Source organism: Rhipicephalus microplus, chromosome 1 (assembly GCF_043290135.1).
Source record: "Rhipicephalus microplus isolate Deutch F79 chromosome 1, USDA_Rmic, whole genome shotgun sequence".
Lineage (NCBI taxonomy): Eukaryota > Metazoa > Arthropoda > Arachnida > Ixodida > Ixodidae > Rhipicephalus > Rhipicephalus microplus.
In genome coordinates, this window is record NC_134700.1 from 232,135,518 (window position 1) to 232,160,356 (window position 24,839).

Genomic DNA, 24,839 nt, shown 5'->3' on the forward strand with positions numbered 1-24,839 from the left:
CCGGATGCGGACCTAGACTCTTGGTGCGGCGGGTTAAAAGAAGATGTGGCCAGCGCCACCAAAGAGATGACAACCGATCTGGAGGTGGACAGGATGGACAGTAGGCTCGCGCATCTGTTGGAAGCCAAGCAGGCACTGCTCGCGAGATGGAAGACTCAGCGCCATAACAGAAGACTGCGCAAGAAAATGTCCGAAATCAACAAAACGGTAGAAGATCATTGCAAGGTCTTATGCAAGCAGCAATGGGATGAGCTCTGTGATTCTATGGAGGGCCAACTCAAGACCGGTAAAAGCTGGAGACTCCTCAAACACCTACTGCACGACGGCAACACCAAGTCCAATCAGAAGAGAGCTTTGGCGAAAGCTGTCCATTTGGCCACCGACTCAACTCCAGATGAGGTGATCACGGAGAAGCTCATAGACAAGTACCTGGCGGCCACGGACGATCCGGTACCTCCCCAGTTTCCCGACTACGAGGGGCGCGACGCGCCATCGATGGACGAGGACTTCACCGTGGCTGAGGTCAAGCGGGTTCTCGCATCCCTCAATAGCAGATCCACCCCTGGGCCAGATGGGGTAACCAACAAAATGCTCAAGCACTTCGACGACGACTCGATCGAGTTTCTTACAGACAAGATCAACGAAATCTGGCGCAGCGGTCTCATTCCCAAGAGCTGGAAAGCGGCCTGCACAGTACTGATACCCAAGCCGGGTAAGGCACCGAGCATCGAGAATCTTAGGCCAATCTCGTTGACGTCGTGCGTCGGGAAGGTGGCCGAGCACGCCATGCTCAACCGCCTCACTGACCACCTCGAGTCTAACGAATGCTATACCCACAACATGATTGGCTTTCGGTCGGGGCTCTCGACTCAGGACGCCATGAAGCTGATCAAGCACCAGGTCATTGACTCCGGCTCCGCCGACACCAAGGCGATTCTTGGATTGGATTTGGAAAAGGCTTTTGACAACATATCGCACGCCTTTATTCTCAAGAGCTTGTCTGAGTTTCACGTCGGCAAGCGGGCGTACAATTTTGTGCGCTCCTTCCTTTCGTCGCGGTCCACAAGACTGAAGATTGACGGTTTTTTGACCCACGAAATTACCCTTGGGCCAAAAGGGACACCTCAGGGGGCGGTGATCTCCCCGACGCTGTTCAATATCTGCATGATCAACCTGTCGAGGGCCTTGAACAAAATCCCGAACATTAACCACACGATCTACGCAGACGACATCACCATCTGGTGCCTCAGCGGATGTGAGGGTCAGGTCGAGAGTGCTTTGCAAGAGGCCATCGATGTGACGGAGCGCTATCTCATCCCCACCGGGCTAAGGTGCTCGCCCGCTAAGTCCGAGCTCTTACTGTATAAGAAGAGGCCCAGAGGCGGTTCTCACCGGTCCTGGAAGCCAGCAATGGAGAGCCACATTACGTTATTCACCGGTAACGGCTCCCCAGTTCCGCGGGTGGACACTATCAGGGTCCTTGGAATGTTTATCGAGTCTAACGGAGCCAATGGAGCCGCCGTCAAACGCATTTGTTCCAAGACCGAAAGCGCCCTCGGACTGATTCGAAGAATCGCTAACAGGCACCGCGGAATCAGGGAGGACAATCTGATCCGGATTATCCACGCATTCGTGCTATGCCACCTCGCTTATACGGCGGCTATGCACAACTGGCTCGTGTCGGAGCGCAACAAAATCAATGCCCTAATCAGAAGAGTCTTCAAGCTGGCCCTTGGCATTCCCGTTCGAACGCACACGGAAGACCTCCTGAAGTTGGGAATCCACAACACGTTCGAAGAAATTGTCGAAGCCCAAGAGTTTGCACAGTTTGTCAGACTGTCTGGCACCCCAGCGGGTAGAGCCATACTCGGCATGCTGGGACGAAACCCCACGGTTGTCGGTCCTGACGCTGTGAAGCTGCCCAGCGACGTAAGATCCAAGATCCAGATTGCGCGGATGCCGCGCAATATGCATCCAACCTACAACGAAGCACGAAGACGAGCCAGGGGTAAATCTCTGCTCGCCAGTGCCCGCTTGGACAAAGATCGAGCCTGCTTCGTCGATGCTGCTTCGTACATTCAAGAAGAAGCCTTCTCCTCAGTGGTCGTCGACTGTGATTGCAGAGTCATCAGCTGCGCTACCATCCGCACTTCTAGTTCCAGCGTTGCAGAGCAGGTTGCCATTGCTCTTGCATTGACGGACGGTGTACATGACACAATTTATTCAGACTCCAAGGCCGCTATCAAGGCCTTCCAGATGGGCATGGTGGCTCCCCAGGTCCTACAGATTATTCAAAAAGTCAAAGACCTCAAAAATCACTCATTGCTCTGGTTTCCTGCGCATCTTGGAACCATTGAGGGTGCCTCGCTCAATCCCAACGAGGAGGCGCACTCGGCTGCACGAGGTTTGACTGACCGTGTGCCGGGTAACGCGTCATCTCCTGGGCGACCTGAGCCTCTCTGCTCCTACAACGAGATATGCAAGCACCACTATCTGTCAAGAAGACTGCTGCCTCTACCACATTCCTCGCTATGCAGGGCCCAAGCTGTTACTCTCCGACTGCTACAAACTAACACTTACCCGAGCCCTGCGGCACTGCACACAATGTACCCTGAACGGTTTCCAAGCCCGGACTGCCCCCTGTGTGGTGGTTATGCGGACTTCGAACATGTACTGTGGGGCTGCGCCTCTGCCGGTCCCCCTTTCACCCAAGAGGAAATGAAGCGACTCATCAAGGCCCAGGACCAGACCTCTCAAATCCTGGCCGTCCAGAGGGCCCGCGCGAGGGCCGTCAGGTTTAACCTGATGGTCACCGAGTGGGCCTAGCCAGGTGACGCTGAGTTTACTCGCGTCTATTGTGGACCAAATAAAGTTGTTTCACTCACTCACTCACTTTAAGGCCGAAATTCTAATGTTTCAACGAATGTGCATTTACCAAGACCGTTTCACATTTGTTTTCATGGATGGATCTGGAATGAATGAAAGCTCGACTGCGCCTTTTCATATACCTGAATATAAAAAAGAAAAAAAGATCAGACTTTCTCGAAAGACATTGAAACAGCAGCGGAGCTTGTTGCGATATTAGAAGCTTCAAATATACATTGTTGAAAGCCTGCAAAGGCAAAACTGGGTGTGGAGTCACAAGTATGACTCCAAAAAAGCCTTACAAATACTTGAAGGAGCACTGAAATCAAATTTACTCATGCCAAGATTTTTGCGTCAGCGAGTAGCTATAGGCCCCGTAGCGCCGATTCGCGACCTAAAACGCAACTGAAGGATGAATAACTATCACTTTTATTTATTTATATCAGTGGTATCTAGTACTATTCAAAACGGCTGGCAATCTCGCCATTTTTAGCTCTGGCAGCACCAGCAGTGGCGCTCCTCGCGGTCACCTCCAGATCACGCCACAGCTGACCACTTCTCCACAGAAAAGAGTGACGCCAGACTCAGCTTCTCCGCACATTTCGTCTGTTAGGCGGACACATTCAGTCTTACCTTGTCACCTGCATTGCTGTCGTCGCCGTACAAAGTGTCGACTCGGGTTCAATACGATAGTCTGGAGCTTGGAATTCTTGCGATGCGTGACGTCGCGAATTATTTTCGCTTCGATCGACCTTTTGCAGAATAGTGATTCCGAAATGGTCGCATGCTTCAGTCATGTTCGCATTCAGGTACACGCAGAGGGTTAAATGCAATTTCGCTATCGTGAATGAGCATCAGCAGAGAAATAAAATACGTTTCCTGCTTGCCAGGTTCTTTTTTGCACCTTCAGATGCCCCCCCCCCCCCCCCCCGCTATCCAGCCTTTCGCGGTCAACACAGTTTTGACAATTTTACGTGGACGCAAAGTTTACAGATGAACTAAAATTGAACTATACCTGCGGCCCCGCCACGGTGGTCTGGTGGCTAAGGTACTCGGCTGCTGACCCGCAGCTCGCGGGTTCGAATCCCGGCTGTGGCGGCTGCATTTCCGATGGAGGCGGAAATGTTGTAGGCCCGTGTACTCAGTTTTGGGTGCACGTTAAAGAACCTCAGGTGGTCAAAATTTCCGGAGCCCTCCACTACGGCGTCTCTCATAATCATATGGTGGTTTTGGGACGTTAAACCCCACAAATCAATCAATGAACTATACCTGCGTGTTACTTGTTAGCGATTATATCTGACTATACGCTGTTCCAGTTTTGATAGCTTATGGTCGTGTTGATGTGTAACACATGCGTGATATGAAAGGACATCCTCATAGCGCTTTTGCCGTGCTTCGAACTAGACGACTGCAACTCACAATGATTCGCCGACATGCTGACCGACAAGCACACGTTTAATCATGCTCTTTTCTTTCGCCTTTCTTTTAAAGGTGGTTTTTATCTTGACAATTTCACGAAACCATTCAAACAAGTGCGACAAAGCTCAGACGCGACGAGCTAGTGCGTTTCTGCGCTTCGGCGCCAGTCAGCGCCACGATAAGAACACTTGGATTGTACACGTCATCGCTACTAGGGCTTCGTCACTCAGGATGGTATTTGTGGAATGTATCACACCGAACACGTAGCACTAGTGTCGATGTCGCAGGACAGTCTACTTCCGTTTTTTCTCCTTTGATTTTCTACGCTGTTTGACATCGAGTTAAAATAACTTCCACGCGACGTATTCCGTTCAAATTTAGACAAGACCTATGCATACCAAGCGATCGAATGATGGGCACATGTCGTTCTTGAAATTTGATGTCAGTGCTCCTTTAAGGTTTTTATTTTCATAATGATGGTAGTATATTACATAAAATCTCAAAAATAATTACCATCGGTTATCTGGATGGCTACGGGATATGTCTTCAGAGGCTTCCAGTTCACCTATAGGAGTGATAGGAAATGAAATTGCTGACAAATTGGCTACTGCAGCACCAAAAATTTCATTTGACACCAGCGCCCGTTCATTTCTCAGAAAGCAGGGAGGTTCTTTCCGAACTGCACCACAAATTGTGTACGTACGCTTGGGTTGACGAAAATACAAAGTCTTCACTCTTATTTATATCTAATATTACCGTTTCTCCGATTTCAACCTAATTGAAAGATCGATAGACCATTTGACACATTACTGCACGATCTACGTCTGTAGGTGTTGCATGCACACCTCACCTCCTATGCCACATGAAAAGAAGAACGTCCCCGCACTGCGACCACTGTGATCATGCTGATGCGTCAGACAAACATATCCTTATAGGTTGTCTGCAATATGATGAAAATCGTGCCGAACTAAGTGAACGCTTAAACCAACACGACAGACGACCATGTATACGATTGGAAAAGTACTTGGACCATGGCCACATTCCGATAATCAATGGCGCGCAGCGAGTGTCCTCTGTGATTTTTTAAGGAACACAAACTTAATTAACTGTCTTTAGTGCATGCTATATACCTTGCCACTATTTGTACAGACTCCATTCGCAATGTGATCCCCATATATGAACTGGACTATATTCATACATACTGTGCTCATTAATGCGTTATAAGCCCTATCGTGTATATAGCATGCACATAGTGCCTCTGATTAGGTTTTCTTCTTTATTCGTAAATTTTCGTGTTTGTGTGTTTATTTTGCGCACTACTGTCATGATGTTGAGATAGCCGGCTCTAACGTAGCCTACATTCCCACATTTTGCCAAATACATATAAAAACGGTACAGCATTGCTATAAGGGGAATGGAAGGAAAAGTAAGGATGAAAAGGACTGGTTTTAGGTAGAGGAGGAGGGAAATGAGGTGAGAAGGTTAACATTGCATAACAATGTACTGTATATTATAGCATGGCAAGTGGCTGAAAGGAGAAGGGAGGTTGAGAAGGAGTGATGTGAAGTTTACGAGGAGGAAGAGGAGGAGGAAGGGCATTATACAGAGGTATAAAAAAGAAACACGAATGGAAGAATAAACAGCAAGAAACATATAGAAAAGGATGAAGAAAGATAAAAGACGAAAGATTGAAGAAAAAAGAAAGTGAGAAGGTGAAGGAAAATCTCAATCTGCATACACCATTTGGTGGCACTTCAGTGCCAGCTCTTCTTGTTCAGGTATTGATATAGGCATTTGTATTTTCGTGTTCAGGTATTTGTATTGGAAGAGCGTGGACACAAAGAGGGGGGAGATGAAGTGGGAGGCTCACCAGTAAACATGTGGCTGGCAGCGCGGGCGATATGGCAGCAAGGAGCATCAAGCGAGAAGTCAGAGAGACGGAGAGCGCTTATCGGATGACAGCGATGGAAAAGACGGCTCTCAGTAACTACGGAAAGGGCAAACACGAAATAAGGAGGGACAGGATTTGTGATAATTTAAGGGGAAGCGCTTCACTGTTCGAAGCGAGGTCGGGTTGCTTTTGAACGCCTAGCTATAAAGCGAGATTCAATAAAGGAAAACAATGTGCATGCTGCGGGGAAGCCAAGGAAACGATGACACATGTTCTGATTGAATGGGGCGATATTCACCCAGGTATACGTGCGGGTACGAGTCTACATGAGGCATCGGGTTTTAGGGACTATCATAAAAACCTGAACACGTCCGCGATAGAAGCAAGTAAGATACGGTTGGAGTATTGGTGGCAGAAAAGTAGAAATAAAGGACACAACTAGTGGGAAAATGAGGTCATTCTGCCTGCAAAGGCAGAGAGATAGACCATGAATTTATATTTTTTGTAATGATACGATCGATTTATTCGAAGTAGATAAGGCATTAGAACAACATAAAGAGAAAGTTTTTATTTTCTTTCCTTCGAGCCTGGTGGTTCAGATGTCACCACCTCGTTATAAAGGGGACGCTCATCGCTATAGGCCTGCGCACAGGGGAGGCAGGGCTGCCCCCCCCCCCCCCAATCACCTGAGAGGGGGGCACAAAGTCAGCCTTATACATTGACATAATAGGGAGGGGGCGCTGCGATTCCAAAGTGGGGAGCGGGGGGCGCAAAATGAGCCCGGTATATTGACATAGTAGGGAGGGGTGGGCGCTGAGATAAACCTTTGCTCCTCTTCCAGCCCGAAAAGGGAACCCTGCGTATACGTCTATGCTCATAGCATCCATCCACGTACGCAACGCAGTGTAGAGTTAGTAGAGTGCCTCGATGTCGCCTTCACCCGCCCCTCTGTAGGCGGGAGTACTTCAGTGTCATCCTCGCCTGCCTCTTCTATCCTCGCCTGCCTCTCGGCGTACTTTGCAATGAAACATGTAGATATGGGGCAAATTTTTTTCGTGGCACTTCTTCTTATCGGAACACAGGAATACGACTGCAGATCACCACCGAGTTCAGCATGTTACAACACCCTTTGTCAGGATATATATAGCCTTCAACAATTTTTGGTCAGAACGACGTTCTGGCGACCCGCGAAGAGGAAGAAACTGTTTCCCATGGGCACGACTTCTCGGCAGGTCTCGCCTTCGGGCGCTGAAATACTGAGCCGCTGCACTAGCCGCACGATTACGTAGAACATGTCAGCCTTTGCCAGCTTCTCCCCGAGACATGATCGAGGTCCGAGGCCAAAGCTGAGGAGCGGGGGCAGGCGGTCCTTGGACAAAAGCGTTCCCGTGACTGGATTCAAGAACCGCTCCGGCCTGAACACGTCGTGGTCCACCCAGAGCTTGGGATCGTGGTTGACGCTGTACGCGTTGTACATCAGTCGTGTGTCTTTGGGAATTGGAATACCAGCTGGAAAGAAAGGAAATACGTCTTGTAGTGCAAGCGAAATGGCTGGCGTTTCACTAAACTGGCTGGACGCCAGGAGCGAGCATTTCTAGACCATGTACGTAGATGGCACAGAAAAGAAGAGCGATGTTACAGGCATGCTTAAAGTGGGCAGTTTACTGCGACCAATGCTCGTAGATTTCACAAATGTGTTCTGGTTCACATGACTAGTACAGCTTTCCTCTTTCTTTTTTACACCCTTTTATAATCAATCCCTGCCGTGGTGGTCATATTTAAATCGAGGCCTAATGCTATAGACCCATCCACTTAGATTTACGTGCATGCTGAAAAACACCAGATGGTCAAAATGACCAGAGACCCTCACTACAGCGCCTTTCATAATCGTATCCATCGTTACGACACCAAGTTCCTTGATACATCTGCAAGTGTAACCTTGAAAACTTTAACCAGCGTCTCTTGTAGCCATGGTGGCGAGTGTAAAACACTCCTTTCTGTCAGCGGGAGTCATGGAAAACATGATATTTTTACGAGTTGAGAGCGAATGTATGAGCCTTCGAATGCTACCTGTATGCATCGAGCCTCCCGAGGACACTAGGCCCCCCCTATGAAAGAACGAAGCTTTGTCATGTCACTTAGGGAGCTAATGTGAAATACCTACTGAATATCTTTTTTTCTTTCTTTCTTTATTATTTTATTTTGAACAACATTGAAATTGTCCAAGAAGACACGGCTAAAGGTGAAGATTGCCTGACTGGGCCGTGCCACCCATATATAGTATAAGAAAATTAGAAAAAACGGGTTCGGTTTGCTACAATTTTCTGGGTGAAAGGGATGAAGAGATAAAAAAAAGATAAGAAAGAAAAATAAATGCAATGCCGAGATACATGTGTCACAGGGTGGACATTATTTGCAATTGGTGTAAGTCGCAAAATACTTTTTCTCAGTAGCGTCGTCTCTTTTGACATTTCGTTATCCCATACTTGGGTGTATCATTATCTACAAAACTTGAAGAGGAAAAGTAGGGAAATAAAAATGCCTTTGTCCGGCCGTAGGCTTTCCATTGCTAAGAGAGGAGAATAATTCCTAGCTTAAGACATGAAAGTTTCTGTGTGTATGAGGTCCATTTGATCTTGTTTTTTCTCCATGCAATCAAAATCAAATTTACTCGTCAATGCTTCTTTTTAGGGGCGCAGCCCATTAAGGCGTCACCCGATGGTCCTCTGTAGTAACCACGGTGGAAGAATTATCCTTTCATCGTGGTAGTAACCACCTCTATCGGGTATGTGCCACAGGAGAGTATAGATCTTGGAATTTGCACTAGATGGCAGTACTTGTATATAATCAATATATGATGAAAATATGCGAAATGGTGGTACTTAAAGTGTTCACTAGATGGACGGACGTACACATAGACAGACGCACGGACGGACAGATCGACCCACGGTTGAACGGGTGGATGGATGTACGAACAGACGGATGGACGCTTCGCCCCACTCATCAACATTCAGTCCGTGGATATGCTGTGATTTTTTGTCTTACCGATCTCCGAGTCATGTGATGCCTTATGCGGCAAGCCGAAAGGTGCGATCGGGTAACAACGAAGTGTCTCCATGATGCAGGCCATGGTGTATGGCAGCCTCTCGATGTCCTTCATCGTCGGTGGAGACTGACCTGCGAGTGAAACGAGAAGTTATTGCAGCGCAGTTGAGTGTGTGAACTCAGTAGTTGCTGGGATTGGTTGAACGCAAGTATAGGTGCATTGCCCGGACAAGAAAAACGCATGCGCAGAAGACGGGGATCACTTTTGACATCTTCTCTAACACTCGACTGCATGGTGCGGTAAACACGGTGTGGAACGCTGAGCACTAGCACCATGAATTTCTGAATAACGTATACTTTCATACAGGCGTGCTTCAGAAGATCAATGGTTATGTAATTGGTTTCACGACATACTTCGTCAGTCTAACCGTGTGGGAACTAGCACTGACCTGTTAGGACAACCCTCAATATTGTAAATGTACATGGTGACAAGCAGGATAGGAATTCTGGTGGACCAGCTTTGCGTGTTGTCAATTCGGCTTTTGTCTTTTTTTCTACTTCAACAACGCCGTGTTGGAATTCTGTTTTTCACGGGATTGATATTGTGCCGGACGCACGAGACGGACCATTCCCATCTGAGGTAGAAGTTGATGTCAGACGGCCATGTTCAGGCTCAGAGAAAAAAAACATTTAGAGAGGGAAAACAAATATCATGTTCGTACAGAGTTGAAACTTTACGCTTTTTCACGCATACTCGATGCCGAAAATGGCAACTCTGTTAGCAAGAACAGCATGCCGACTTACGAGGTCAGTAGGTAAGCCCTGCGACGCATCGTCACAGTTCTCTTCAGTTGGGCTACCTTCTGATGTCAACGCGTTGCGAGTCACGTGACACCATACTGTTTACGTGGTTACCTTTGAACACACATTACCTATATTGTCGTCGATTTCCTTTCTTATCTTATCTTGAATGCTTGGCTCTCGAGATATCTTGAGAAGAAGCCATTGCAGCTCCCCAATCGATGTGTCAGTACCAGCTGAAAAGTGTGAATAAGAACGCAAAGTCGTGGTGACTGCTCTTTCAGTTAATGACTCTAAATATAGCATCTCTTTTTGCTTGATGGTACCGACATAAATTCGGCGGGGAAATCTTATTCGAAACTTGCGCCATGACGTAAGCCCATTAGTCTGTACTGAATTGTGGTCTGTACTTTCACCATGCATGAAGCATCGTGGAACGTATGCGACGGAAATACTATTTATACTTTTTTGCGCGCCGTGGACGTTGGTTTAACCACACCACATTTACATGTCCATGTACAATACTGACATGTTACGAAGAATTCGACACAAATAGTTCATTGAAGCGGATGAACAACAGCCCCAGCTTATTGCTCACCATGAATGATGTTAGGCAATTTTAAAGGGAAGTTGACTGCATCTATACTTATGAACTATACTGCATTGTTCAAGACACAAAAGTATGCTTCCCCACCTGACATTACGCTCTAATCAAGTGTCCTAGTGCTTGAATAGTTAACTAAATGCAGTGCTGTAGTCAGCGTTCTAGTTTGTTCGACTTTGTTTCGGTCAAGTATGCTTACTGATGCATTTTCCCGAACACGTTTATATTTACACAAGTGTCGATAAGCTCAAGAGTTCGAGAAAAGTGCTATTCTAACCGAGTGGCACTGTTCGACGAGATAATTCGATCTCTCACCTCCGAATAAGTCGATCAGAATCTGAACCATGTTGCCTTCTGTCAAAAACTCGGCATCGTTTTTCTCTTGTTCCAGGGCTTCATCTCTTGCAGACAGAATGGCATGGGTGAAATTCAATACCTTGCCTGAAATATAAAATTGGTTGTAATATGCAGTATTAGTGAAACAAAAATGTAATTGAATTGCTTTCGAAATGTTATTTACTAATGTATGACATGTGTAAATAAGACTGAGTTTAAGTTGAGAAATGTAGAGTAGAAAACTAAGATGAAGTTGTAGATAATTGTATTAATCGTGTGGAATGTCTCAGCTGACCGAGTGAAGTAGAATCGCAGCAGTACAATAGAAAAGTACTTGTGCACCTTTCGTGGTCGGGAACCATAAAATAAAAAAGGTACCTAAAAGGGTACATACAGAGACCCAAGTAAATACTCGAAAAAGCAAAAACTTGAGAACAAGAAACACAGCGAAGAAATTACAATGAATGAAGACTGAAGCAATGAGAACTTGACGCAAGTAAAAAAAAGAGCAAAGAAGTTAAGAAAATATTACAAAAAAAAGAAATGTGCGCGGACGCCTTCTACTGGAAGTAGGCATCGATGTTAATGCATTAGAGCAGCAAGGTGAAAAATTTGCGCTCTAAAGGATTTTGGGATAGTGGTCTCGCGCGCCTGCGATGTAAAAGGCTGTAAAAGCGTTGCCGGTCTTCTTGAGGTGACCGCCTGGGACGAACTGGTCGATGAACGCTTCTTGTGTGCGTATGCCTGTGTAAACTGCGAACTGAATGATCTCCTCATCCTCATGTATCAGTACTAATCCCCGTGTTAGAGACCGAGAACAGAGGGGTAACATATCCGGTTTCTTCCATATAAAACTTCTCTCTCTTTCTCCCAACTCTAGTATAACCATTTGAACGTTTACTTGTATTTATTTATACATGTATTTTCTGTTTATTGTTTGTTACAACATTTCCTTCCGCCCGAAAAGTGGCACGAAGCTGTAGAACGCGTTACTGCTAGATCTCGCAAATTCATGACATACCGAAAAATTTCGAGCAAGTAAGCCACCAAATGCGTGTCACCTTTATTGCCAGCTGCCAAGTGCTCGCGGCGCGTGTAGTTTTCAACATGAAAAATCTAGCGCAGTCGCGTGTAAGATGCTTTAAGCTAGAACCATTTTTTTTTTGGAGATCATGGAGGAGAGCGCGAAGCGCGTGCAACAACTCTCACTTCTTCGGTTTTTATTTTCTCACCTTGGTGACGTAAGTCCTATCTTCAATGATTTTGTTTATTTGTTGTGTGCGCACTCAAAAGATGGAACACAACATGTTACGCAGTTCTGAAGTACGTTTTTTTGTTGCAAGGTCCTCGCTTTTGTGGCATGTGGATAATTCGCGACATACGTAAAAGTATGCATTATTGTTGAATTTCAGCTAATTTAAATGCGTAATCATTTAAAGGTTCCCACTTGAAGCTGCACTCTAAAAAAATATCGAGTAAAAAGGGTGTCTTTTTGTCCCACAACAATAATCGTCATCAGACTAGCGTGCGCTTCCTTTCTTGAAAACTCGGCGCTGGCCACTTTCCTATTGAGAATGCAATGTAACCCTGATAATGGGCATGTCGATCGTGACCCCCCACCCCCCCCCCTAAAAAAAGTGGCACGAAGTTGTAGAACGCGTTACTGCTAGAACTCGCGAAATCATGACATACCGAAAAATTTCGAGCAAGTAAGCCACCAAATGCGTGTCAGCTTTATTGCCAGCTGCCAAGTACTCGTGGTGCGTGTAGTTTTCAACATGAAAAATCCAGCGCAGTCGCGTGTAAGATGCTTTAAGCTAGAACCAATTCTTTTGGAGATCATGGAGGAGAGCGCGAAGTGCGTGCAACAACTCTCACTTCTTCAGTTTTTATTTTCTCGCCTTGGTGACGTAAGTTTCATCTTCAATGATTTTGTTTATTTGTTGTGTGCGCACTCAAAAGATGGAACACAACAACTTACGCAGTTCTGAAGTACGTTTTTTTTTTGTTGCAAGGTCCTCGCTTTTGTGGCATGTGGATAATTCGCGACATACGTAAAAGTATACATTATTGTTGAATTTCAGCTAATTTAAATGCGAAATCACTTAAAGGTTCCTACTTAAAGCTGCACTCTAAAAAATATCCAGTGAAAAGGGTGTCTTTTTTTCACGCAACAATAATCGTCATCAGGCTAGCGTGCGCTTCCTTTCTTGAAAACTCGGCACTGGCCACTTTCCTATCGAGAATGCAATGTAACCTTGATAATGGGCATGTCGGTCGTGACCGGAATGTACCGGGCGCGGGGCGATAGCGCAAGCATGGAACGCAATATAGATGACGATTATTGTGGTGGGACAAAAAGACACCCTTTTTACTCGCTCTTTTTTAAGAGTGTGAAAAATTAAAACAGTTTTTATTTCGCTCGGTGGTTTCATAATTCAGACATTGAAGGTATTCGATAAGCATGCTGCTTCGTTTTGTACATGCTGCAAAACCTATTTAGTATTGACCTACTCGCGAATGTTTTAACGCTCTTATTTGTATTGTGATTCGAAACATCGTTCACTGCGTTCAGTATACCTACTTGAACAGCTAGTGCAATATTTCCTTAAAAGAAAAGGACTAGAACTGCAACTGGTTAGTTAATGCACAGACTGGTAATGAAAGTGATGTGTAACATTTTAGCGTCGCCCTGTGACTGTATACGTTAACGCAACTGCCCCTGTTTCTGCTTGTCAGATACTTGGGAACAGCAGGCGGGTATAGTGCCATCTTACCTGGCTGGTATGTCTCCTTGGCTCCAGCGTACATTCTTCTGACGATGGATCTAATCTCCGCGAACAAATCCTCGCACCGTTTTTCCCGAGCGCGGTACAAAAAGCCCAGCCAGGGAGCGATGTCACTTGGCAGTCCGTTGGGTGCCAGTTCCGTGAAAGTGCGGTTGATGGTCATCATGCGATTGAGGTCAGGACTCTTGGCGTCAAACCTGCATAATAATAATAATAATAATAATAATAATAATAATAATAATAATAATAATAATAATAATAATAATAATAATAATAATAATAATAATAATAATCAACAGAAGTCAATGCTGATGTGCTCGTATTCACAAAACGTCTTGCGCTAAAGAAATTTGTAATGTACTTTCATCCAATCGCTATGCATGACATGTCGTGGTTTTGGGACGTTAAACCCCCCAGATCATGCATGACATGTCATTATTGAAGCCGGCTGATCAATGAGAAAATGCATTTACGAGAGAGAACTTTTGTGATTTCCATCTTTTAAACTGTGGCAGTACCTTAGATGAAGGCGATATTGCAGTAAATTATACACATCATCGTGATCATGCATGTTTTGAAAGAAGGGTGAAAAGGTACGTGTGAAGAGCGAAAAATAGAAATTGTTATTGTTGATAGACGTCGAAACTCGGTGTGTCACCTTGGTTTGGGGTTCTTTTTGTTTATAGAAAGGTTGAAAATAAATATCGTGAAAAATGATTAGGAGTGCTAGCATGTACTCGAGAGAAGAGGACGAAAAAAACAGAAACGCCCACTGTGTTTTTGTTGTTGCGTTCTCTTATTCTGTGTCTATGTTGTCACACCTCATTTTCTTTTGTGATGACTCCTTATCAACTAGGTGTACTTTCTATAGTTAAGAATGATATTTTGGCGCAAGAAAGCCAAGCTGGCTACTCCTTATTGGCTCTTACATTAGTTGCGGCCTTAGTAGCTTTATGGTATGCACTGCCATGTTTTCTTAACTGCTGAGAAATATTGAAAGCAGGGCACTGCCTGCAACCGACTCACTTAGCGCTGAAGGCCGATACAGAGAGCACGTTGATGATAATGGACATGATAGGAACCCTGCCGTCGACTGTCAGAGGTTCGTCGTCCAGGGAGTCCACATAGGCATCCACAATCTCTGTACACAGGTTCTCCAAGGACTCACTCACTGCGTACTTTCTGAATTCAGACAGATACAATGAAAGGAAAGCAAGTTTTTCTGATATGCGTTGTAAGCTTGTAGTTCTAAATTCCAACCACTTAATCGAATACTAACTTAGCTTGGTGGGACGAGCGAATTCGTTTGACACTCGTCATTGCTCTTTTTTTTTAATTTTTGACAAACAATCATGCATTATCATACTGTTCAAGAAAAGTTTGATTTCAGTTTGCCGACACTAGCTCGCTCAATAAAACTTTGATTTCAGTTTGCCGACACTAGGTCACCCTAAAAAAGTTTGATTTCAGTTGGCCGACACTAGGTCTCCAAGTGTCACTACGCTTCTTTTCCGCGACCCAGAAGATTTGGTTACGAGTGCTGCTTTCATTGACCAGTGTTGTTAAATCGCTAGTTATTGTAGCTAGCAGAGATGACTGAGTTTAATGTGTTAATGTGTTCCTTAACATGTCGCTTACCTGACAGCAGTGACAGCTACCTTGCGAAGGGCTTTCCATGTGGCGTTGTAGTCTTCAAATACGATGTCGTGGTCATCACGTATCTGAATGTCACCTGCATAAGAAGGACGCGTAGTCCTGTACCGTTCACAAAAATATGCACAATTATCACAAGTGTGTTTAGAACAAATGTTTAACGATTTCGAGTACTTCGTACTTAACTATGGAAGAGCACTGAGCCGTCTCTAGACGTGAAGAAAAGCACGAAGCTTTACGCAAATAGTTGTTCTTTTTTCAATTTTTTTCCGTCCCAGTATAGCGTAGTCACTCCAGTAAAGCATGTGCTCTTAGCTCTCTTCGTTGTTTGCTTTTGTGCGCAACTTTTTGTGCTTCTTATACCGGTATCGTATCGCGGTCACATGCGAACAGCTGAGAATTGTTAAAAACGTCTTGGTATCTTTGTTATTTGTTGTATTTTTCAATGTGCGCCTTCCTAGACAATAATTCTGTCACAATGAAGTATGTGTAACCTGTTTTTTTAGTTTATGCTTTGATTTGAGAAATGCACTTACAAGTTCTAGACAGAGCTCGATGGGCATCATCTGGTGTTAAGGACGCAGAAAGCTAATGCGTACTTATAATTTGTGTAGTTTTAGGTGCAGGGTTCGTAGATGCGTGGATGACAGCAAAGAAAGGAATGCGTGTGACATATTTTCGCATTGCAAAGAATGCGTAAACAGCCAGTTTATTTCTACAACATGCCAACATTGCGGACGTGTATTTCATAGTAGCTGCACTTGCTAGTTCGCTTCTGACAGGGGCTCGCAATTTCAACTGTAGGAAAATCAAAATAATATCTCTTTTATATATTGATTTGATATTACATAAGCTAACGGCGCGAGGAGGATAGAAGTAGTCAGCAAGGTAAACCGCGCTTACATTGTCTTAGCAACCTTGCACTTTTTCGCCTTCAATTTGTAAGCAGTGGAGAAATGAGAAAATATTTTTCTCGAGAGCTTTACCCAGAAGTCAATCTGACCATGAATTTAAGCAAGAAAACAAGGAAGGCGCTGTTGGACAAACGATATTGTAGAAAGTCATTCTAGATGCATGACGGTCCTGGCGGGAACACAAATTAAATGATAATATACAGGGTCATTCACCTAGCGCGTAACATAAGTATACTCGTCTATACGAATGTTCTTGTACGGCGCCTTAATGTGATGACCATTGCCGTTGGTGATTATGCTTGTACTCTGATCACAGAACACCACAGCGAATCAGCCTTCCAATGACACATTTTACTGGCAAAAAAGGCGAAAGATTGATGCGACCAGCTGAGGAAGGACCTGGTAATATAGGAAAAGGAAAGCATTAAACATTACCCGGCGTTAGCCGAAACCAGTTTATGAAAAGCACCCCAACAACAACAAAAAATGATAAGCGACACTAAAACCAGACACAAGCACAATCATAAACTGACAATGTATACACTCAGGTTACGGAAGTTTTACGACACTGTTGGCTACGCGTAGTGCATGCACACTCAGAGGACGACCACGCATTGCAGTGGCAGCGGCAATACACTCCCCCATAGTTCGCTCACCGAGTTTCGTTGCAAAACGGCCGGCGAAATCGTGACGCCTCTCGACGAGTCCTTCCTTGATGACTTCGTAGCTGTTGAGCACGATCATCGGTCGAGAGCCCATCCACAGAGTGAACGGGTCTCCGTAGTACTTTGACCACTCGGTGGCTTTCTTGTGGAGTTCTTTTTCCTTGGCCAGTGCTGCAAAGATGGCCCACGCTTGAGTAGTCCGCCAATACCTCTGGCTGGACCGGACAGTCGCAGCCCTAACGATGTTACAGCGTTAGACGTTTTTCTCTCCGCAGAAACGTTCATCGGCACGGGGTGCTAATGATCTGTTGTACGCTGCAATGAGCATGCAGTTGCAAACGACAAGCGTACGACCAAAGTTTCGCTATTCATACTGAAAGCGACTGCACTGTCATGGGCAATTGAAGGACGAATAAGTTACTAGATCAACTAAAACTCGCTCTTTCGTTCATGCTTTCACTGGTACTTGCATCGACATCATGATTTGCACTTGCATCCTTAATATGAAGCCCAAGCTATCTTTGCAAACACATATTTAGCGGTTCGAGATAGTGTTATAGGTTTTTCACGCACCAAGTCTATTCTGATTTGAATTTTTTCATCTTGCTCAGCGTTTTCATTGACATGGTAATGCTTAACGTCTTGTGTATAGTGGCTTGGGAACAGGAAAGAAGCTTACTTCTGCAACCCGTAAGCAAGCCCCAGCCGTGCAGCGTCCTTAGACATAGGGAAATGAGAGATAAGAACGAAAAGGAGAGGCCAGCTTCTTGAGTTATGGCTCAGAAACCCACAACTTCGAGCGCCTTGTCAAAGTACGATTGAAAAGCCACAAGTTGTCCGACGGCACACAGAGAATCGAACCTAGTACCTCAAGCATTGGAGTCGTATTCAACGGTTGTGGTGAGCATAAGGAGAGACAAAAAAAAAATGTTAAGAATGGACTTGGATGTTAACTAGAGAAGTTCTGCAGGTGAAGAACTTGCACTTAAAAAAAGGAAAAAGAGAGTAGTTAATGATTAAAGAAGTAAAGGCGACATTTCAATGTGAATGTAAATGTTATGGCAATGTCGGAGCATTAAAAAAGAGGGAACGAAAAGGCAGTGATGGAAGTGACTTTTTTTTCTTATTTTCAAAGCGGGAAAAATGTTAGTTTAGAGCAGCTATTGTTGCTTTAGAACAATGTACAAAATTTGCGATACACCGATTGAAGTTCAAAGCATCGTCAAAGCATCTCGCAAATATTATTGTCTATCTGGGAATATTGTTCTCAGACGGCAATCAATGTAAATTTCAAGAAGGAAGCAATTAAAGAGACGTCTACTTGTCAAAAGTGGGCTGTGAAATTATATATATATATATATATATATATATATATATATATATATATATTCTTTTTTTATTATTGATAGACCGATCAGTCTTCATATATAGCTTGATGCTTTGGTGAACGTTTCTCCTTGGTCCGTAAAGTATACTGTTATTGGCTCTTGATGCTACCGTTGTTGCTTGAAGTTTGAGACTGCAATGTCAAGGCATGTTCCTCTGATAGTGTTAGGATGGTTGTAATTGTATATATACGAAATGCACCGGAGAGCGTAACGCGACACCATGTGTTGGACTAGCCAGACGTCATTCATGACGTCCATGTTAAAGTACCCGGTGAGTAACGAAGGGGTTGTCCCAGCATTGGGTTTCATAATTTCGTCACCCACCAAGCCGAAGCTGCTCTGAGGCACCGGAAATCGGACCCGGAGGCGGCTCGAGTGCGCATCGGCCTCGGCGCTGTCATTTCGGAGCAGGGCTGGAGCAATTACTTACAAAAATTGCTGCTTGGAGCAGCACAGATCAGTACTTCTCCTTCGAAGTGATTCGGAGCAATTGAAACGGTACTATATCACTGCTATAGTCAGTAAGCACATGAATGAATATGCGCTCCATCTACTAGGCCGCATCCCGGCACTCTTTGGCCACAAAATGGCCCTTGCGCCACAAAACATCAAAGATCATCATCATCACCTACGAAGCCGCATCGCCCTTAATTTTCATGCTTCCGCCATGTTGCTGCTTCACGCCGGAGAAACGATGGTACGCTTCAAGGCATCGCGAACAACCCGAGCTGCTGCGTCTTTGGTGCACGTCAAACGTGGCACTATCACACAAACTTCAACTGCATAGAATGACGACCGGCGAGGATGATGCTGTGTGCGTGTAAATAAGAGTTTCATTTTTTTCTTTATTGTTTTGTCCTAGCCATCATGTAGCAATGGGCTGGTCTGGTTGGACGCGCCTAACAAACATTTATAGTGGCACGCTTAACATTTTTATTCTTAGCTTGTCACCGACTATAGTTCCCTTATGACATTTGCACAGTCACGCTCACTCTTCCTCTCTTTTTCTGCCTCCCCGACCTGACACGCAGACGCGCAAACATACACGCGGGACGGAGCAGTTTCAAGTCACGAGGCAGGACGATATGCGTATTCCGGTGAATTTATCATTGTCATCTAGTCGTGGCAAGAGATATGTACAGTTTTTCTGGTGAGAGTGCAGGGAGAAAGGCTCGCTTACCACGGAAGCTTTGCTTGCCGCGAAAGCTGTGCATTGTGTTTGTTTGATTTCACTCATGACAAGCCGACATTAGTTGACTTCTACTGTTTTCCCCTAGCACCAATTTTATGATATTTATGATGTAGGTTGCCAGCTTTCCCGACAATACGGCGTATGTTTCATCTTGTGTAAATTCTTTTTGTCCACGTCAATTCTATATATACGAAAGCCTGCAAGTTGCAAGAACGTCCATGATAAGAAACGATTGTCAACCATTACTCTAACAAACGAGCTATATCATAGGAGAAGAAGAATGCACAAATGGGTAATAAGCGAACAAGGAGTGACAGTGGTATATGGAATCTGCCAGCTATGTCAGCAACAGCGTATGCACAGTCCTGAGAGCGAAAATATCAGCGACATGCTGACATTTCTTTTCTTGTCTCCCATCCACTGCGCTGCTGTTTGTATAGTTGCAACGATACGAGATAGCATTCTCGCACGCACGAGCGCGAATTCGTACCCGGCGGGAGCTTTGTGCGAATGTGCTTGAGCTTTTCCACGTGGAGTGAGAAAATTTGACTTTAAAATGCCGTAACTTAGCCATTTTCTTCATTTTATGAGTACAAAAAAGTAAAGCTTTTTTTCAGTGACACTTGCTGCATAGAAAGGAACAAGGCAACGCGGGAAAATCGCTACAAAAAAAAAAAAAAACATTGAAGCGGTGAGGCTAGGCTTCCACGTTCCTGTACGAGGGAGTGGCCCGCGACGTTGCTCTAAAAGAGTAGCGTTTCTCAGGACCCCATAAAGTTCTGTGTCTGTCTGTCTGTTTTCTCGCACAGGTGGAGAAAGTTTATTTATTTATTTATTTATTTATTTATTTATTTATTTATTTATTTATTTATTTATTTATTTAACAATACTGTAGGCCTTCTTCAGACCCATACAGGAAGCGGGCATACATCATCACAGGTAACCAAGTAGATACAAAGTTCAGGAAATGCAATATTTTGAGGGACAATACGCACAACAGCGAAACACTTACAATAGCGGGTACAACAATACCACATTGGTGCTCTTCCCATACACGAGAAGTTTGCTCAGGTGGCACTGAGTCGCGCGACGCTGTGGCAGAGCAGAGTTGGCCGGCACCCGACTGGTCTTGGCTTGATCACAAGAACTTCACGCGCCGACGCACGAAGTGTTCGCGCGATCACTTGGTAAATCGTGAGTACTGAGATTGACTGGGTATCGATCGGGTTTGATTGTGTATCGCTGTGAAATCACGACACCAACAGCCTAATTAAACTAATTAGCTTAACTACAAAATGCGCATATTTCAGGCTGCATTGATTAGCTTCCATTTCAAGTCAACGTGTACTTGATTACAGAATAATTAGGTTTAATTATAGTCTCATCAACTTGATTTGTAATTTCGATGATTGTTGTCAGTAAGTTTACATTCCAAATTAAACTCAAGCAGAATGACCTAATTATTATAATGAACGCTAATACCCCTTAGTTCTAATTAGTCTTAATTATGCCTAACTTGGCACATCAGACATGTCTAGGCCCACCACAATCTCAAATCGACTCTATATACTGGAGCTAATTAGTCTTACCTATATTCTAATTATGCTTAGCTAATTCGAATTTACATTGCTGAAATAGGCTTAATTTGGGGTAACTATGAACTTGGAAAATTAGGAATAAATGCGGTGCCTGAAATTATGATAATCGTTTCTTGTCTACATCGCGAGTCAGACAAATGGCTGACATGTCAGTGCTGCTCTAAGCATGACGAAAACTGCACGCATCCTCGGTTATTTCCTTTATGCAAGCATCGTCTGCACAGTATCGTTACTCCTTGCATCTACTGTAATTTGATTCGCTTACTCAAGAGGTTTCCGACGATAGGCAGCGGGAATGGTCCTTTCGGGTATTGGGAAACCTTGTGGTAGAAGCGCACCACGTAATAAGTGACCAGAAAGACCACCGTAGTTGTCAACAAGCGCCAGTCCCATGAAGCGATGACCGCCAGCAGTGTCATATTTGCCGCTCGTCTGCACGAATGAAATGAATCGGACACTGAATACAAAATATAAAGAACTTCCAGATAGATAGATAGATAGATAGATAGATAGATAGATAGATAGATAGATAGATAGATAGATAGATAGATAGATAGATAGATAGATAGATAGACAGATAGATAGATAGATAGATAGATTCACTGCCCTTCAAACGAGTTAAATTTGCAGAACATTGTTCAATGTGTGTCGATTACATTACAAGATGGATGATGAAGTCAGATGGTATATTGTGCGAGTTTCAGTAGGTATGCGTAATTAGCGTCACGCCCACTAATTGCGTAATGAGCTTACAGCTGCGCACTTACTGCAAATACCTGAGCAGTGATTTATCATCAACGTCATCCTCATCATCACAAATCACATCACCAACAAAGTGGGCAGCCACATAAGTACTCGCACTGCCTTACAGAAGCATTGTCGGTGCTTCTCCATATATACTTGGCAATAAGGTGTATTATGGTGCAGTGGGTATTTCGCTACGGCCGTTGCACTGTACAGGCGTTTACAGCGGCCAATGTAAGAGGCTTTGATGTTGCTTCCTTTATAAATGGTTGTGGTGTCCATCGAGAAGCGAAGTGTGGCAAATGAACGACAAAACGATGCGTGCGAACGGCGCCAGGTGACGCCATATCCTCTTCCTCCTTCCAAGCTTTAGTTGTTCTGCTAACATCGTCGTTATGCTCAAAGGGTAGTGTTTGTAACTCAAAATATTATATTTAACCGAACATTTGCACACACTTTAAAACTTGTCATGACTGTTCAATTTGCTTCCTTTTAATGTCGGCACCAAGGTAGAATTGTACGGCGAAATTCACCACAGTAATTGCATATAAACACTTGACGTAACGGAAGTGACCGAATGCTCTACGTCACCGTAGCCATGAATTTCTTGTTGCTCACTATAGCCGTACCATAGACACATAGTTCACAGGCTGTAATCTACTTTTATTTGTAAGATGATTATTAATATTAATACTATTTATTATTACTGTTATTCTTCTTCTTCTTCTTCTTCTTCTTCTTATTATTATTATTATTATTATTATTATTATTACTATTATTATTGTTATTATTATTATCGTGATAAAACTTGCCTCCTTTGAAAGAACAAACGCATGCAAGGCGTGCACCGATGACGTTCAACGCATTCCAGATCCACAAGAGAGCATATTGCCGTTTGGTTAATACATTGTGCGCGTGCTTGCAAATTACTACAGCCGTTCGTTTTCGTACGTTAAGCCCTACACACCGATCAATACTACATCCGTGGCAAACTGACTGAATCAGCGCAGTGTGCTTGCTCTGAGTCGGGCCTGAGGGCGTTTGCGCTACTGCATCAAGGGGCCGCCGATCGCTTAGCTGACGCACGAAGTTATATGGTAGCATTTCCGCACCACCTTGCAGTATACGGCCGTTTACACAAGCCTGTATACAGAGCCTGATCACAGGCACTCGCGACTAAATAGTTCTCACTTTTTTATTTTTGACTCTATTTTACGAAGCTATCACGGCTAACCGATGAGCATACCATATGATTAACAAATTCCCGAATTTACTGAGTTCGGTTTCTTTGCATTGTGCTTATAGCGACGGAGCTGGGATTTAGTTTCCTTGAAAGTCGGGAAAGCGAAAGATCATCAACGCGCGCGCGCGCGTTTGTGTGTCTGTGGGTGTGTGTGTGTGTTTAAGATAAGCATTGTATATATACTTACTTGACCTTGTTCACACTGTGCCTATAGGCACAGTGTGGACAAGGTCAAGTAAGTGGGATCATTTTCCCTAAGTATCACAGCCTTTGAAACCATTTATTTGAGTGACTTAGCATGCAGGTTGTTATGCACGAGGATTATAGCGGGAAAGATGATCTGCTTCTTCACGCGCTGTAAAGAGCCTCACTGCGTTTGTTATGTTCGCCACCCCAAGCTGTTGACATTCCACGCAAACAAACAAACAAACAAACAAACAAGCAAGCAAACAAACAAACAAACAAACAAACAAACAAACAAACAAACAAACAAACAAACAAACAAACAAACAAACAAACAAACAAACAAATCCCTTTGTCTTGTTCATACAAGTTTCATGTATGAACATGGAGGTGGTTACATGTTATGCTGAAACGTAAAGGATGAATTCGTGCTACTTGCGATAAATACTTCCGTTCTCGAGTAGTAGTGTGGCGGCCGACTCGATATTGCTTTTCCGTTCGCGACTGTCGGCGGAGCCCCTAGCGTTTCGAGGGGATGCCATAAGGAAGCATTTATCTCGCGAAAGAAAAGGAACCGCCAGAATGACTAAGTGGGGCACGTTATCCCGCGAAGCTAGACGAAACGCGGCTCGCCCAAACCGCGAAACATAACACACTTGTTTCGACGCGACGACAGCGGAAAATTTCGAAGCCCCACAAAAGAACGTGTATACAAGCGAGCACTCACCCACTATACGCCTTGCTGAACGGTGACCCCACGACTCTCCGAGCGATCAGGAAACACGGAAGAAGCGCGACGTGCTTCACGTGCGTCGAATACACTGCGCCATGGTGGCGGCAAGTTGAGGCGAATGCACGAGGCGAGAGTGCAACCTCGTGAGATCAAGCGGACGTGGTAATGTGGCGACAGCGGCTCCCTTCTTTGCCAGCGGGCGCATAGCCGCGTCGACCTTGACTGGGGAGTGAGACGGTCAACAAAAGAGAATGCACCCACGTGCAGACGGGTACACGTGCGCACGCTCTCTTTCCCGATGACCTATAATTTGTTCATTCAGCCTTCAGTGCTTGTAAGTGAAAATAAATAAATGGCCTTGACAGCGAGTGCCGTGTACCGCTGTGTATACACTCTTGGTCATCGGAACGACGGAGTCACGTGAATTCGTGTATACATAGCTCGTGCTCAAGGCATGTGAGCAAGTGAAAGAAAAGTGACCCTGAGGTTAATTAGCTACGATTGTCTGTGTATAACGAACGAAACTGCAAGGTCATTTTGAAAATCACCACAACTGTTCTTGTTTTTTACGGGGCAGCATGCACGGGTTGTAGGTTCGGTTGTCGCTTCTGTTGACCAACACTGCTTCTCTATTGGCTAACGCGTGGTTGTAAAATGGTTATGGTGCCTCGGCTGCTGATTGCGAAGTCATGGGTTCGATGCCCGCCGCGGTGGTAGCGTTTCGATGGAGGCTGAACCCTGGAGACCCCTGTATACATGGATTAAGGTACAAGTTA

The 24,839-nt window shown here is 44.7% G+C and overlaps 1 protein-coding gene across 1 annotated transcript; it reads right to left on the reverse strand.

The window, feature by feature from the left end:
* Positions 1-6,728: 6,728 nt before the first annotated feature.
* LOC119166509 (cytochrome P450 1A1-like) lies at positions 6,729-24,241 on the reverse strand. The gene is made up of 10 exons (XM_075891592.1): positions 24,058-24,241; positions 21,426-21,592; positions 16,974-17,153; positions 15,389-15,482; positions 14,777-14,932; positions 13,739-13,947; positions 10,941-11,066; positions 10,153-10,257; positions 9,221-9,352; positions 6,729-7,684 (listed from the first exon to the last, which is right to left on the reverse strand). The coding sequence occupies exons 2-10, from the start codon at positions 21,577-21,579 to the stop codon at positions 7,326-7,328; spliced, it is 1,515 nt and encodes a 504-aa protein (XP_075747707.1). The 5' UTR covers positions 21,580-21,592; positions 24,058-24,241; the 3' UTR covers positions 6,729-7,325.
* Positions 24,242-24,839: the final 598 nt, after the last annotated feature.